The 13,293-nt window shown below is 33.0% G+C and overlaps 1 protein-coding gene across 1 annotated transcript in view; it reads right to left on the bottom strand.

Annotated features, from left to right (window-relative positions):
* The window catches only part of LRP1B (LDL receptor related protein 1B), a 2,189,733-nt gene that overhangs the window by 802,908 nt on the left and 1,373,532 nt on the right, over positions 1-13,293 (bottom strand). The window contains exon 21 of the mRNA XM_027835590.1: positions 12,929-13,111. Within this exon, the coding sequence (XP_027691391.1) occupies positions 12,929-13,111 (183 nt within the window). The remainder of the gene's footprint in view (positions 1-12,928; positions 13,112-13,293) is intronic.

The raw sequence follows: 13,293 nt of genomic DNA, 5'->3' as shown, positions 1-13,293 counted from the left end.
ATTAGCCCTATTGTTCAGGGCATTGTATATTTATTGATGTTGGTATCAACTTTTTTGGTAATCATGCTATGCTGCTGATCTATATGAATATTTCAATAATTTAAAAACATTGTCTTCTTTACTCATTAAGTGCTTTTAATCACATCTTTCTCATCCTATATTTGTCCAATTGATTTTTTGAATCTTAGAGTTGAACTTCATATTTATCTCTGTTATATTTTATTTGACAGTTTGGGTCTACCATACCAATATTCAAGATCTGTTTTAACACTAATTACATCATGCTAAACATTGGGTATCTTTCTCAGGTTTTTATCATTTAAGAATGAAAGAATTTGAGAGTGAAAAGTAACCTTAATGGCCATCAAAGTGAACCCATTGAAGAAAGGAGCTCAAACTATAACATAGGCAATAAATTGTCTTCCAGTCTCTTTCTAAAGATCTCCAAGAAGTAAAAGTAGGGAATGGGGAGGGAAACCACCATCTCATAAGGCCATCCATTCTATTTTGGAATAACTCTAATTTTTAGGAAATTCTGGTCTAAACTGGCTTCTTTGAAACTTATTCACACTGTTTCTGTTCTATCCAAATAGAACAAGTATAATTTTTTTCTCCACATTGTTGCTGATCAGTTGTTCCAGTTATGTCCTACTCTTTGTGACTCCATTTTTGGGTTTTCTTGGCAAACATCCTGGAGTGGTTTGTCATTTCCTTGTCCAGCTCATTTTTGTAGATGAGAAAACTAAAGCAAACAAGGTTAAGTGACTTATCCAGGGTCACACAACTAGTAAGTATCTGAGGCTGTACTTGAACTCCGGAAGATGACTTTTCCTGACTTTAAGCCTGGCAGTCTATTCATTGAAATACCTAGTCCTTCAAATATTTGAAGAAATGTATCATTCCTTCTTCAGCTTCTTTCATCTTTCCTGTAGGCTACACAGGTCTGGTTCCTAGTTCCTTATATATTATGGACCCAAGGCCTTTCCCTCTTTTGTTTATTATCCTTTGGGCAGTCTCTAGCTTATCAGATGTCTTTTTAAACTATGGTGCCCAGAATTGAAGAAAATACCTCAGGTGAGGGCTTAAGAGAGCAGAGTACAGTTGTTCTATCATCTCCCTAATCCTGGAAGCTATGTCCCTCTTTATGCAGTCCATAATCACATTAGGGGTTTTTTGAACTGCTATATCACAACACTGACTCATTAGCATGCAGTCCACTAAAACCCACAGGTCTTTTTTCAGAACAGTTGTATATGCTTCCGCAATATCATACTTATGAAGTTGACATTTTTTATGTCCAGATGAAATACTTTTTAATTTTTTTCCTATTGAATTTATTCTTTTTAGATTCTTCCTCAAATTTGATTGGCATACCTTCCCTTCATCCAAATCACTGATCACAATGTTGACTAGGACAAGATGGAGGATAGAATTTGTAATACAAACTAGGCACCTCTCTCTTATAACTTCATTACTCAAATGCATTTCTGATTTCATTTTGGGGATATTCCTTTGAATGATGCATATCAGCACCCATGTCTGTCTATTCTGTTGGACTGTAGTCCACATCATTCCACCAATTTACCATGGAACTTTTCTCACATTGTCCTCCTGTTGTTTGGATGACAATAGCACATGCCAGCTGGTCACTTATTGTTCCTCATTCTCTACTTGACCAGCCTATCTTTTTTTCCCTGACCAGAGCTTTCTCTGATGACATCCTTTACTCTACTTTTCTTGTATTATTCCTTGTTTTTAATGTGTTGTACCCTGCTCACAGTGTACTCTATGTCTCATTTCCAGTTGGGATTTTCTCAATTTTAATAGCAATGATCAATTTATTAAAGAGTATTCTTTGCACACTTTCATTCAACTAGCTATGAATCTACCTAGCATACAAATGAGAGACTTTGTCAAATTACTTGGTGAATTCCAAATATGCTATAAATACAACATTCCCTAGGTGAACTAGTCTAATATCCATATCAAAACAGAAAATGTGGTTAGCTCAGTATGACCTTTTTAGTGAGCCCATGCTGATACACAGCTTCTGAGTTCCAAAGCTCTGTGTGTCTCTTTTAGGGTGAAGTTTTATTATGGTTCTAAACAAAAAATGCAGATAAGAAAGCTTTCAGGTATGCAAAAATAATCACATATATGAATATATATATATAATACATCATTTCTAATTAATAAAATGCACAAAATAATTAATCTACAATATGCCTAAAGAAAAGGTAACTTGATATTTAATGTTTTTTAAATTTTAAATTTGAATAACTCATAAAATGATAGAATTAAAAAAATCTTGAAAAACATACATTCAACCACTCTCATTTTCCAAAGGAGGATACTGAGATCCAAAAAGTTTAGATTACTTGTTCAAGATCTTAAAATTAATTAGAGATAGAAAGAAAACAAAAACTTGAGTTTCTTGACTCTTTCTAGTGTTTTAACTCTACCATAATAAAATGATTATATGATATATGATATTTGATATGACATATGATAATATGATAAATAATATTTATCGCAATTCTTCTGCATGTCTCTGCTGAATATTGCTACTTCTTCAATAAATGGCTTCTGACCCTGGAACTGCTTCCAGTAAAACCCTACTCCAAGCCTCCTCACATTGTGCAGAGGCAATGTTTGGTCCTTGAAACCCATGCCAACACAGTGTAAACTCTTCCAGATCTTACCAAACTGGAAAGGTTTCATTTATGGTGTTGTGACAGGTTATCATTTAAGGACTAACATATGTAACTTCAGAGAGGCTTATTACCAGAATGTTGGTCACAAGGTGAAAAATTACTTTGGTCACAAGTCATAAAACTCTGTAGGAAGGCACAAGTGGTTGTGATCTGCATTAGCAGAAAGAGTGATAATGAAAACAAGGATGACATTGAGCATAAAGAAATTCTTACATGGTTTTTCATAGACTTTTAATATGTTAGTTCGCACCTACAGTTGACTATATTTTTATATCTCAGTTAGGCTAGATTGGTATAGATCTACTTTTCAGACTCTAATAAACTCAATTAGTTTTAATTATCATTTGACACACAATTCTTTATACATAGTTGGAGCTTAATTTTCTGAATGAATCTATTGTTGGAAAACTTCAATCCATTTTTTTTTCAGGCTTGAAATTTCTCTCCAAAAGTTCAAATTTGCATTTCCCATAGATATAAGAATGACCCACTATCAATTTGACCTCAACACAAGAATTTCAATTAATTACTCAGTTGAATTTTCCTATTCCTGCTGGATAACATGCAAATATGCCAAAACTGGAATGTTGCTTCTGTAGTATATAAAAACCAGTTTCCCATCTCTGAATAAAATCATGGAGATTTTTAATACCTATTTTTATGTAACCATAATCTCCATTTTGTAGTTAGAACTATAATTAAAATTATATCTGAATCTTAGTCATAATTTATTTTAGTTTTTTAAATTTTAGAGTTTATAAATTTAGTCTTATAAAACTTTCCATAATTCTACAAATTTGTGGTTTTTTCATGTTACCAACTTAACTTTAAGTTATTGCAAATTATGCATATCTGAAGGAAATTACACAGCACTTGCCAATTGCTGATTAATGAATATAATGAGAAAACCCCAAATTAAACTTCATACCACACTGAGAACTATATCAACTGTTAGTCACTAATTTTAAGCACACATAATATTTCCTAGTGTTCTCTGCAATGGTACCTTGCAATTGGTTAACTTCATATACAAAACTACATTACAGTTATTATGACTGTGTTCTGTAAATTATCTTAGAATAATAATAGCCATATAGCTCATGAATGGAAAATAAAGCAAAACAGTTGGTGAGTTCAATGACAGATACCAAATACAAATATTTACATAAATGTAAAGATCTTCCCCAGGATTGCCTTGAATTGTTGTTTTTGTTTGTTTGTTTGTTTGTTTTTGAAATGTACAACTCTTTAAATGCGAGCACAAAGAGAGCAGCTACAAGGAAACTAATGGAAACTGTTAATACCAAGGAAATGGGCTCCATTCTGAAATAAATTGATATGACTTCCACCAGAGCTTTGAATCTCAACTTTAATCTTTTTTTTAAAAGATACATTAGTTTATAGAATAAATCTTTTTGCTTGACTTCCTTCCATCTTAATGAAAGGAGAAACATTTTATAATAGGAGATTTGACCTGCTGTGTGATCTGCCTGGAAGATTATATTAAATAGAAGAATACACTTATGTGAAGAAACCAATCTTTGTCAAATTTCAAAGACACAATGAGATATTCATCCATTTACTTCAGTACTATTTGATATGCAGTTTCATTTTTTAAACATATAGACCTTTAATAGTATACATTTTTTTTTTAGTTTCTAGGCAAGTAGATTTAAGGAAAAAAAGTTCAAGAATCAAGTAACTGTGTGCAGGGGCTGCTTTTCCTCATTTATACACTGATACATTACTCCATGTTATTTTGTACAGAAATAAAGATAAAGGCTCCAATAGGAATCTTTCAATAGGTAAAAAAAAAAAAAAGAAAAAAAAGAAAAAATAAGAAAAGATAAAGGAAAGGGTTTTGTTGAGGCAACCATTCAGGTAAAATAACTACTCTATTGGCCTGAATTAGATTTTTTCACATCACTGACTGAATTAATTATCTGATTTTGTCCATGGAGATATGAAAATGAAGACAAAAACCAAAATACTTTATGGAATTGAACATTGGAGAGAGAGCCTAATGAGAAAAAAAATAGTTGAAAATGCTTTGCAACCTTAAAGTTCTATATAAATGCTGGTTATTATTAAAAATAACATTAAGGACAATAAAATGGTGTCACAGTACTACATCCCAGAGTAGCATAAGGACTAGTAAACCAAAGCTAGGAACTCAATCTGATTTGAGCCTGCTACTTCTTTGTAGTAGAGGCACATAATTCATCCTCTAATTGTTAAACTCCTGACTTAGCCTTTCAATGTGACAATGTATGCTATTTTAAATTTTTTTAAAATTTTTTTTGGGGGGGAATGGGGTTAAGTGACTTACCCAGGGTCACACAGCTAGTAAGTGTTATGTGCCTGAGGCTGGATTTGAACTTAGGTCCTCCTGAATCCAGGGCCAGTGCTCTATCCACTGTGCCACCTACCTGCCCCAATGTATGCTATTTTGATTATAGACATACATGGGGAAAACAAGATGTGTTAGTCTATCACAAATGCTAGAAATATGCTCCAATTTACAAGAGCATATTGTTTACCTAACATGTAAAGCACTGGTGTAGGTGTTCTGAGAGATAACAAAAAGTATGAGATGTGCTGTTTCCTTTATGGTTGACAGAGAAATGTGTAAGCTAAATGAAAATTTGACAATATAAATGGTGTTATGTGTCAGCATATGACTAATTGACAAATAATTAGCACAGATAAAACTACCATAAGAGATAGGATGAAAGAGAAACCACCTTTGGCTACAATTTTTAGGAAAAACTTCATATAGGAAAAGAGACTTGAGGTGGATCTTGAAGGATGGATAAATTTTGGGGAAGTGGAATTTACTAGTACTTTATTCCTGAAATAGTTTGCCAAATGGTGAAAGGTACTCCAATTGGAAGTTCCATTTACTGATATAGATTGGCAACTTATTGCTTGACAAAAAAGGCAAGTTGGTGGAAATTAGCTGCACATATTGGCAGATAGTGAATAATCAACTTGGCTAGGGTATAAGGTCCGTGTTAGGAAATAGGGTATGGAAAGTTGGAAAACTCAGCTAGAAAACACCTAGAATATACAAGGCTAGGGAGTTTGAATATCATCCTTTAGGTAGCAGGAAATCATGGTGTCATTTATGAATGCAATAATGATAAGAAGAAAAAGGGAAGTTAATTTGGCATCAGGGAATAGGATAACTTGAGTTACATACTGGATACAAAAGGTTAGAAACAATTAAATTCTTGAAATAAATTACTCATAGGGCCTGAAGGCTATGAAAGTGGAAACTGAAAGGAAGGGATGTATGTTAGAACTTCTACTAAAAACAAACAAACAACAATAATGGTGCTCAGAGAAGTCATAGCTAATTCTGAATTTTCTCATATGACCAGGCTATATATATATTTTTTTCATCCAGACTTGTGATATTTTTTGCTGCAGGGTACTCCATTTGGAAACTGCTTCCATCAATACAGGATGGAAAATTACTATAATCTGTAGTGTTCAAAAGTTGCCTGGAGGAACAGAAAGGTTAAGTGATGTCTATGGTCACCTACCTAGTATGTTGGTAAAGACGACATTGAATCCAAATCTTTTTGACTTCAAGGCCATCTCTTTATCTATCACACCATGATGCCTCTCATGAGAATGATACTAATGGTAAATATAACAAAGTCTTAAGTGACATCAGACTCAGGAGAGTTCTAGGGTATAAAAAACTGTTGAATAAAAGGAATGAGGAGATGCAGTCCTCTATTGTATTTAGAAGAAATGAATTTTTGATTACCCAGTTTATTTCATTAGATCTCCTGTTCATTAGATTCTGCTTGTGAAAAACCTATTTATACTCATCTATTCTTCTCTTTTGCTTCTAGAAAACTTCCTTACTTTTTAGGAGTTAAATTACTTTTTCTTTCAATTATTTCCTTTCCCCAAAACCTACTTCCAACCAGTCTCTTGGTTTCTCCCTCTTTTTCCTTCTTAAACAACTTTTTCTCTTAAAATAAAATATTATGATGAAAACAATGAAAAAATCTAGAAATAAATAAGAGAAATGATGTTTTTTTTCCTCATTAGACCATGACATGCCACAGCTGTTGACTGCTACCACTACCCCTCTTCAACTTTTTCCTTAGTAAATGGTCCTGGCTCTTGCAGATGTACTCAAGGACGCAGCGCATGGTCATATAGAACTAATTTATTCCTCCTCTCTAGCTTCCTTTTTCCTGTTTTTTTTTTTTAAAGGGATCTTATCAATTCCATCCCCATTTGACTCCCACATAAAGAAATGGCATAGGGGCAGCTAGGTAGCACAGTGAATAGAGCACCGGCCCTGGATTCAGGAGGACCTTCAGCCTCAGACACATAATACTTTCTAGCTGTGTGACCATGAGCAAGACTTAATCCCATTGCCTAGCCAAAAAAAGGAAAAGAAAAGAAAAGAAAGAAATGTTATAAATGTTTTTAAAATGCTACAGACATGCCCAATAAAAAGGCAAAGCTATAAACTTTTATCTTATATTTTTACAGCTGTTCAGAGAATCATAGACATAGAGCTAAAAGGGAACTTAGAGGTCATCAAACCTGTCTCTCAATATCCCTATGAGCATATCAAGCCAGAGAGTAGTTAAGTAACTTGCTCAAGGTCACACAAAGGGCAAATAGACAGAGACAGGATCTGAACTCAAGTCCTGTTCCTCCAAGCTCAGTATTCTTTCCACTTTTATTCAGAGAAATGCTTTATTCCAGAAGTGTCTATCCAGAGCAAGTGTTTAGTTTTTTCCCCAAATGCCTTCTCTTTACAACAATCCTCAAACCAAAGCATTGTATAAAATAATTACACCAGAAAGGACTGAAAAAGTATGGTGGGAACCTGACCAGATGTACTTCCTTGAATGTTTTAAAAAAACAACAACAAAAACAGACTTTTTTGTTTGTTTGTTTGGCTTGGTTTTTGTTTCTATTTTTTTTCCCCTAAAATTCCCTCTAACACACAGGCAAACAGCAGAACAAAAATATTTTAAAAGTGTTATTCTTCCCTAAGCAGCTCACTTGTATTTGTTTCTATTTGTTTTTCCAAGTGGGCATGCTAATGTTTTTGCACTGTTCCTATGTGTTTACTCTATAATCTATGCAATGAATTTGCAAGGTTCTGTCCAGGGATGAGAGTGGAAAGGAAATTTAGGGTCATGGAAAAGAGAAAAATGATTTTTTTTCAATATATGCTCTTAGAGCACAAGGTATGTGTTATTATTCAATTTCATTAATCTGTGGTACCATTACAAATGCATTTATATCATAAATAAGTGAATCTTTAAATATAGTAAGTGCTCATATTTGAACACTCGTGACACTTTAGAAATACTGGAGAGGATAATGCACCTACTACATATTTCCTGATTATTTTAATAAATTGCAATCGGTTAAACAAGGTGTTATGGGCAATTTAAACATATATGGGTGTGCTTATATATATGTATATGCTTGGAACATCTTTGAAAAAATATACATTTAATTAAAATCAACTAAAAATCAAGAAGTATTATAGGTTACCAACATATATATTTTTTTCTTTGGTTTTAAAATAGTTGCTTTGACTTGAAGCAAATTTTTTATTGCTTTTAATCTAAAAATAGATTAGTATATACAGTTGCATGAAAATGTGTATGCTTTGAACTTGAATTTTGACTCATTAACCTAATATCACATTTATGGAATTTAAACAATTTGAAACAAATTAGAAATGCTTTTATTTTATTTATTTTTCTATTTGTATTATTTTGCTTTCCATTTCTTTTTCTAAGTGTGCTGCCAGTTTTTTCACCGCTCCTACATATTACCCTAAAATAAGTGGAATTAATTGGAATGCATTCTGCTCTGTTCAATTTACATTCTATTGATTTACATGATAATTTTTTCCTGTAAATATTTGAAATTTTGCACACTATTACATTTTTAGTGTCACTAAGGAGACAAGTATCTTCAAGTTATACATACAATAATACTGTCTCAGAATCCAATTCAATAAAGATGGCTATCATTGCACAAGGTGAGATTTATTTCTTCTTCAAACAGGACTTAGAGACTACTTTACAAGAGTTTATTATAAACTATCATAAAATACAGTCAAGACACATCATAAACACTTGACGTTTTCCATTAACTTTGATTCTCATCATCCTCTTACTTGCTATATATGCTCCCGCTATATTGTTGCCTTTTTCAGAAACTACTTCAAACTACATTTTCCCCCCTAACTTGCATCTGTTAATGCTTATCACTGTTTATGTATGTATGTATGCATGCATGTATGTATGTATGTGTATATATGTATATGTGTATATATATATATTCTCATCCAGCTAATCTATAGTTTAGCTTTATCTTTCACATTTACATTTAATGATTTGGATTTGGAACATAAAAGAAGTGCACTCAAAAGTAGTGTTCGCAAAGCAGTTAAGCTTTTTCTTACAATATAACTAAATTCCTCAACATTTTAATAGTCTTAAACATATCTTTAAAAATCATTGGGTATAATGGTTTTATTCTAGGTAATGTAATATTCTAATTACATATCAGACTATGAAAGCTATCTAGTGATATGTCACTTATTTCAGGAAATATGTAAGTAGGACATTTATATTCATCATTTTATTTTATTATGGTATTAGATATTAAGATTATGTATGTATGTATATATGTATATATATACATATATATACACACATATGTGTATATATATCCACAATGAAGATAGATAGATAGATAGATTATGGACAGCAGATAATATTTGTCTCTTTAAGTGGGATAGAAAGATTGAACCTGAGGTTGGTGTTGGTATGTAAGTCTGATCTGTTTATTTTCACTAATTTTTCCCAGATTCCTGGTAGGTGTCATTCTTTGTCATAAATTGATTAAGAAAAGGTTTGAAAATACGCAAATGTGGGAAAGTCTAGACATGTCTAGCAATAGATAAAATATGTAATTTTAACAGGACTCTGGAAATACTTGGGATTTTTCATGATGTTTCTGAGAATCTTAATTTTGGTTTATTTAATAATAACATTCATGTATCACATTCACATTTATCTGTATAAAGTCTATTAATGGAGATGACTAATCTCATCCCACACCAAAATATCCAGCTTAGAACTTAACCATCTGAGGCTAAAGACCTAATCTGTATGGGATTGGAACCACTTGCTGTTAAATTAGTCATGTCTGACTCTTTAAGACTCAAATTGGGGTTTTTTTGGCAAAGATACTGGAGTGGTTTTCCTTTTATTCTCTTGCTCATTTTAAAGATGAGACAAATGAGATAAATATGGTGAAGTAACTTGTCCAGGGTCAAACAGTTAGTAAGAGTCTGAGATCAGATTTTAACTCAGGTCCTTCAGCCTCAAGGACCAGCACATAGATGCCCCTACTGGAACCACATGCTAACTTAATTGGCCACAGTGGTTGATTCATGTCCATTATTTAATTAGGAAGTGAAAATTTTCTTGTTTAAGCAGCTAAAATTAATGATGATTAATTACACTAGAAACATATGATTTACATATATACACACATATATTTACATAGACACAAATCTATTTCTTAATTTTTTAAACATATAGAATAAAACAAGCATTTCCATAACATAGTATAGTAAAAAAAAAAGATGATTATATATGAAATTGCATATCTACTGTGCACAACTTGACATTCCTTTCAAATATACAACAAAAGTATCGTGTAAATTTCTTTTTTCCCCTTTTTTTCTTCCCTTCCCACAAGTCTATTTTTTTTTAGGCTACGTAATGGGGTTAAGTGACTTGCCCAGGGTCACACAACTAGTAAGCATTAAGTGCCTGAGGTCGAATTTGAACTCAGGTCCTCCTGACTACAGGGCCAATGCTCTATCCACTCACTACACCACCTAACTGCCTCCCCAGAAATCTATTTCAATGGACATGTGATTTCGCTGGTGTGCAGAGTAGTCAGTGAGAAACTTCCTTTACCATTGCAGGTAATTCTGCAACTTATAACCTGGAGAGTTGCCTAGAGTACTGAGAAGTGATTTGCCAGGGTCACAGTCAGTACGTGGCACAAACAGAATTTGAACCATGTCTATCTAGTTTCATGACAACATGTCAATGTACTTTGTCACAACAATGCCTCTTTCAGACACACATATGTGATTTAAAATAACTTGTTTCTTTAAAGATACATTTTTTTCTACCAATTCTCATACCAGTTATATCTGAAAGGTGTGTTTGTCTACATGGAAATGAATTTTGAAAGTGAAACATGAGGGAAATCTGGGATACAGAATGATAAGATTTAAACTGAAAATGTCACACAGTGTTTCAATGTTCTGACAACTAACACCATGACTAAGAGAACTTCATAGTGATTAAAGAGATAACTGTGAATTATAACTTTTTTTTTTGCTTTTGGAAAAAATAACCTTCTCACAAATGAAACTCTGCCAGAAATGGGCTTCAGGAATACTTAGCCTCAGTCATGTTTGCTTTCAACTTTTTTATTTTAAATGCTGTAGCCAGGAGGCATGTTTAAGAAAAGAAGCAAAATGTCATTTTGTATCTTCAAATGCCCATCGGCCATGTGGTTTCCACAGTGTTTGCTTACTCACAGCTGTGATCGCTTTTCATTTTTACTTTTTAGTTAGAATGCTTAATTGGGAGCAATAGAGAGCACTAAAAGTGCCTGATTGAGCTATTTAATAAAATTTTCACATGAAAAAGAAACCCCAGAAATGGCTGAAGTATACATAGTTAAACCCTACAGAAGTTTCAATGGACTTGTTAGGCCAATCCCTAATTTGGGGTGGAACTAAGCGAATCAGGCACATCTCACAGAAACTCATCACAATAGTTCATTGTAATCTATTTTTTTCTCAACTAAGTTCTATTGATAATCTGTTGTCATGCACAGAAGACAAATATAAATGTGCTTGGTCAGTCCCAGATGCTACAATTGAGATGGAAAGCACAATGGGAAAATCATTAATATTGAATAACTCCATTAGAGAAACTACAATAAAAATAATATTCAATCAGAGAAAAATCAAAGATTTTAGTGAGAGGACTTACTGTCATCTTATGAGGGACATGGGTATGTCCTAAAGCCTTAAGGAAAAGGACTTCAGTAGACACAACAGAAACTAGGCAGTTAGTTGAATGAAATTCAGAAGGTAAGATAAAAAGGTATATATTTAATGCTGCTTTTCCCTTTCCATCTCTCTTGCTTAGGTTTACTGAGTAATCTCTGTCCAAGAAACTGCACTAGCTGTGTGTAGATCTTTATATCTACTCAGCCAAGTTACAGAGAAGTGACAAAGAGATAATAATACACTGTAAAATATAGAAGAGTCCATTGCCAATCTGGGAAGTCAATTTGAATGTTTGTGTGTCTAATGAATTTTGAATGCTATTTGCCTGGCTAACCACAAACACCTTTAAGTTGTCACTGCCTATAAACAGTACAATAATTTCCAGTTCTTTCTTCTTGAATATTAGGAAGGAAAGAAAAGCAGCTTTTTTTTTTTCCTTTTTTCTACTGGCAAATAAATTATGGAACTGCACAGTAGCACCATCTCAGCAGTTGAACTGAAAAAAAAAAGCATTCAAGAGAGGAAAAACAATGTTTCAAACTTTTTTTTTTCTTTCATTTCCAGAAAGACTTGTTCTCATTGGTTATTGAATGTAATTTACAAGAAGTCTCTTGTAAAAACAGAATTAAGAGCTGAGTTTTATCATGTGCAAAATGAAGGGGACTGGGCTAGGCAATCAGTAGGGTCTTTTAGTCCCAAATACTGTATCAATATTATTAATAAATAGTATGAATAAATTGATAAGAAACAGTATGGTCTAATGAATAGGCAACTGGACTTGGAGTCAGGAAGATCTAGGTTGAAAACGACTCAAATATACATGAATCCAAGGTAAGTTATGTAACTTCTCTGTTCCTCCATTTTCCTCATCTGTTAAAAAGGTTTTGTCCTCATCTCAAAAGTTCTTTTCACCTATAAATCTATGGTGCTATGATAATAGAAATTTACTAGCTGAAATATAGTCATTTCTTTCTGCATTTTTCCAGTTTTCTCATGTTAACATTCTCAAGAATATAAGAATGGTACCAAATGGGAATTCAAGTAAAAATGTGACTTCAATAAGAATAGGTGGGCTATGACACCAATCCAATGTTTTGCTTACCTGTGCTTTTGCAGGAAAACTTGGTTTTCTCATCACACAAACGTACAGTGCCATTGCAGCCCTTTTCATCACTGCCATCTTCACAGTCTTTTTCTCCATCACAGCGCCAAAGTTCAGGGACACAGTTCCCATCAGGGTCACACTGAAATTCATTCCCATTGCACCCAGCAGGAGAATGAATCTCTTAAATTGAAATAAAGAAAAAAAAAGAACATATATATATATATATATATTACATCACCTGATGAAAATTATTCCTTGTTTCTTATCTTCTAATAATTCTGGAAAGGCTATATTGTTGCCTCAGTCTTTTAACAATCATAATACTGATGTTTTTAACTTCATTGTAAACCTAAGAATACAGA

This window comes from Vombatus ursinus, unplaced genomic scaffold (genome assembly GCF_900497805.2).
Source record: "Vombatus ursinus unplaced genomic scaffold, bare-nosed wombat genome assembly UNPS02014816.1, whole genome shotgun sequence".
NCBI classification, from domain to species: Eukaryota; Metazoa; Chordata; class Mammalia; order Diprotodontia; family Vombatidae; genus Vombatus; species Vombatus ursinus.
This window is presented reverse-complemented; position numbering and strand designations above follow the sequence as displayed.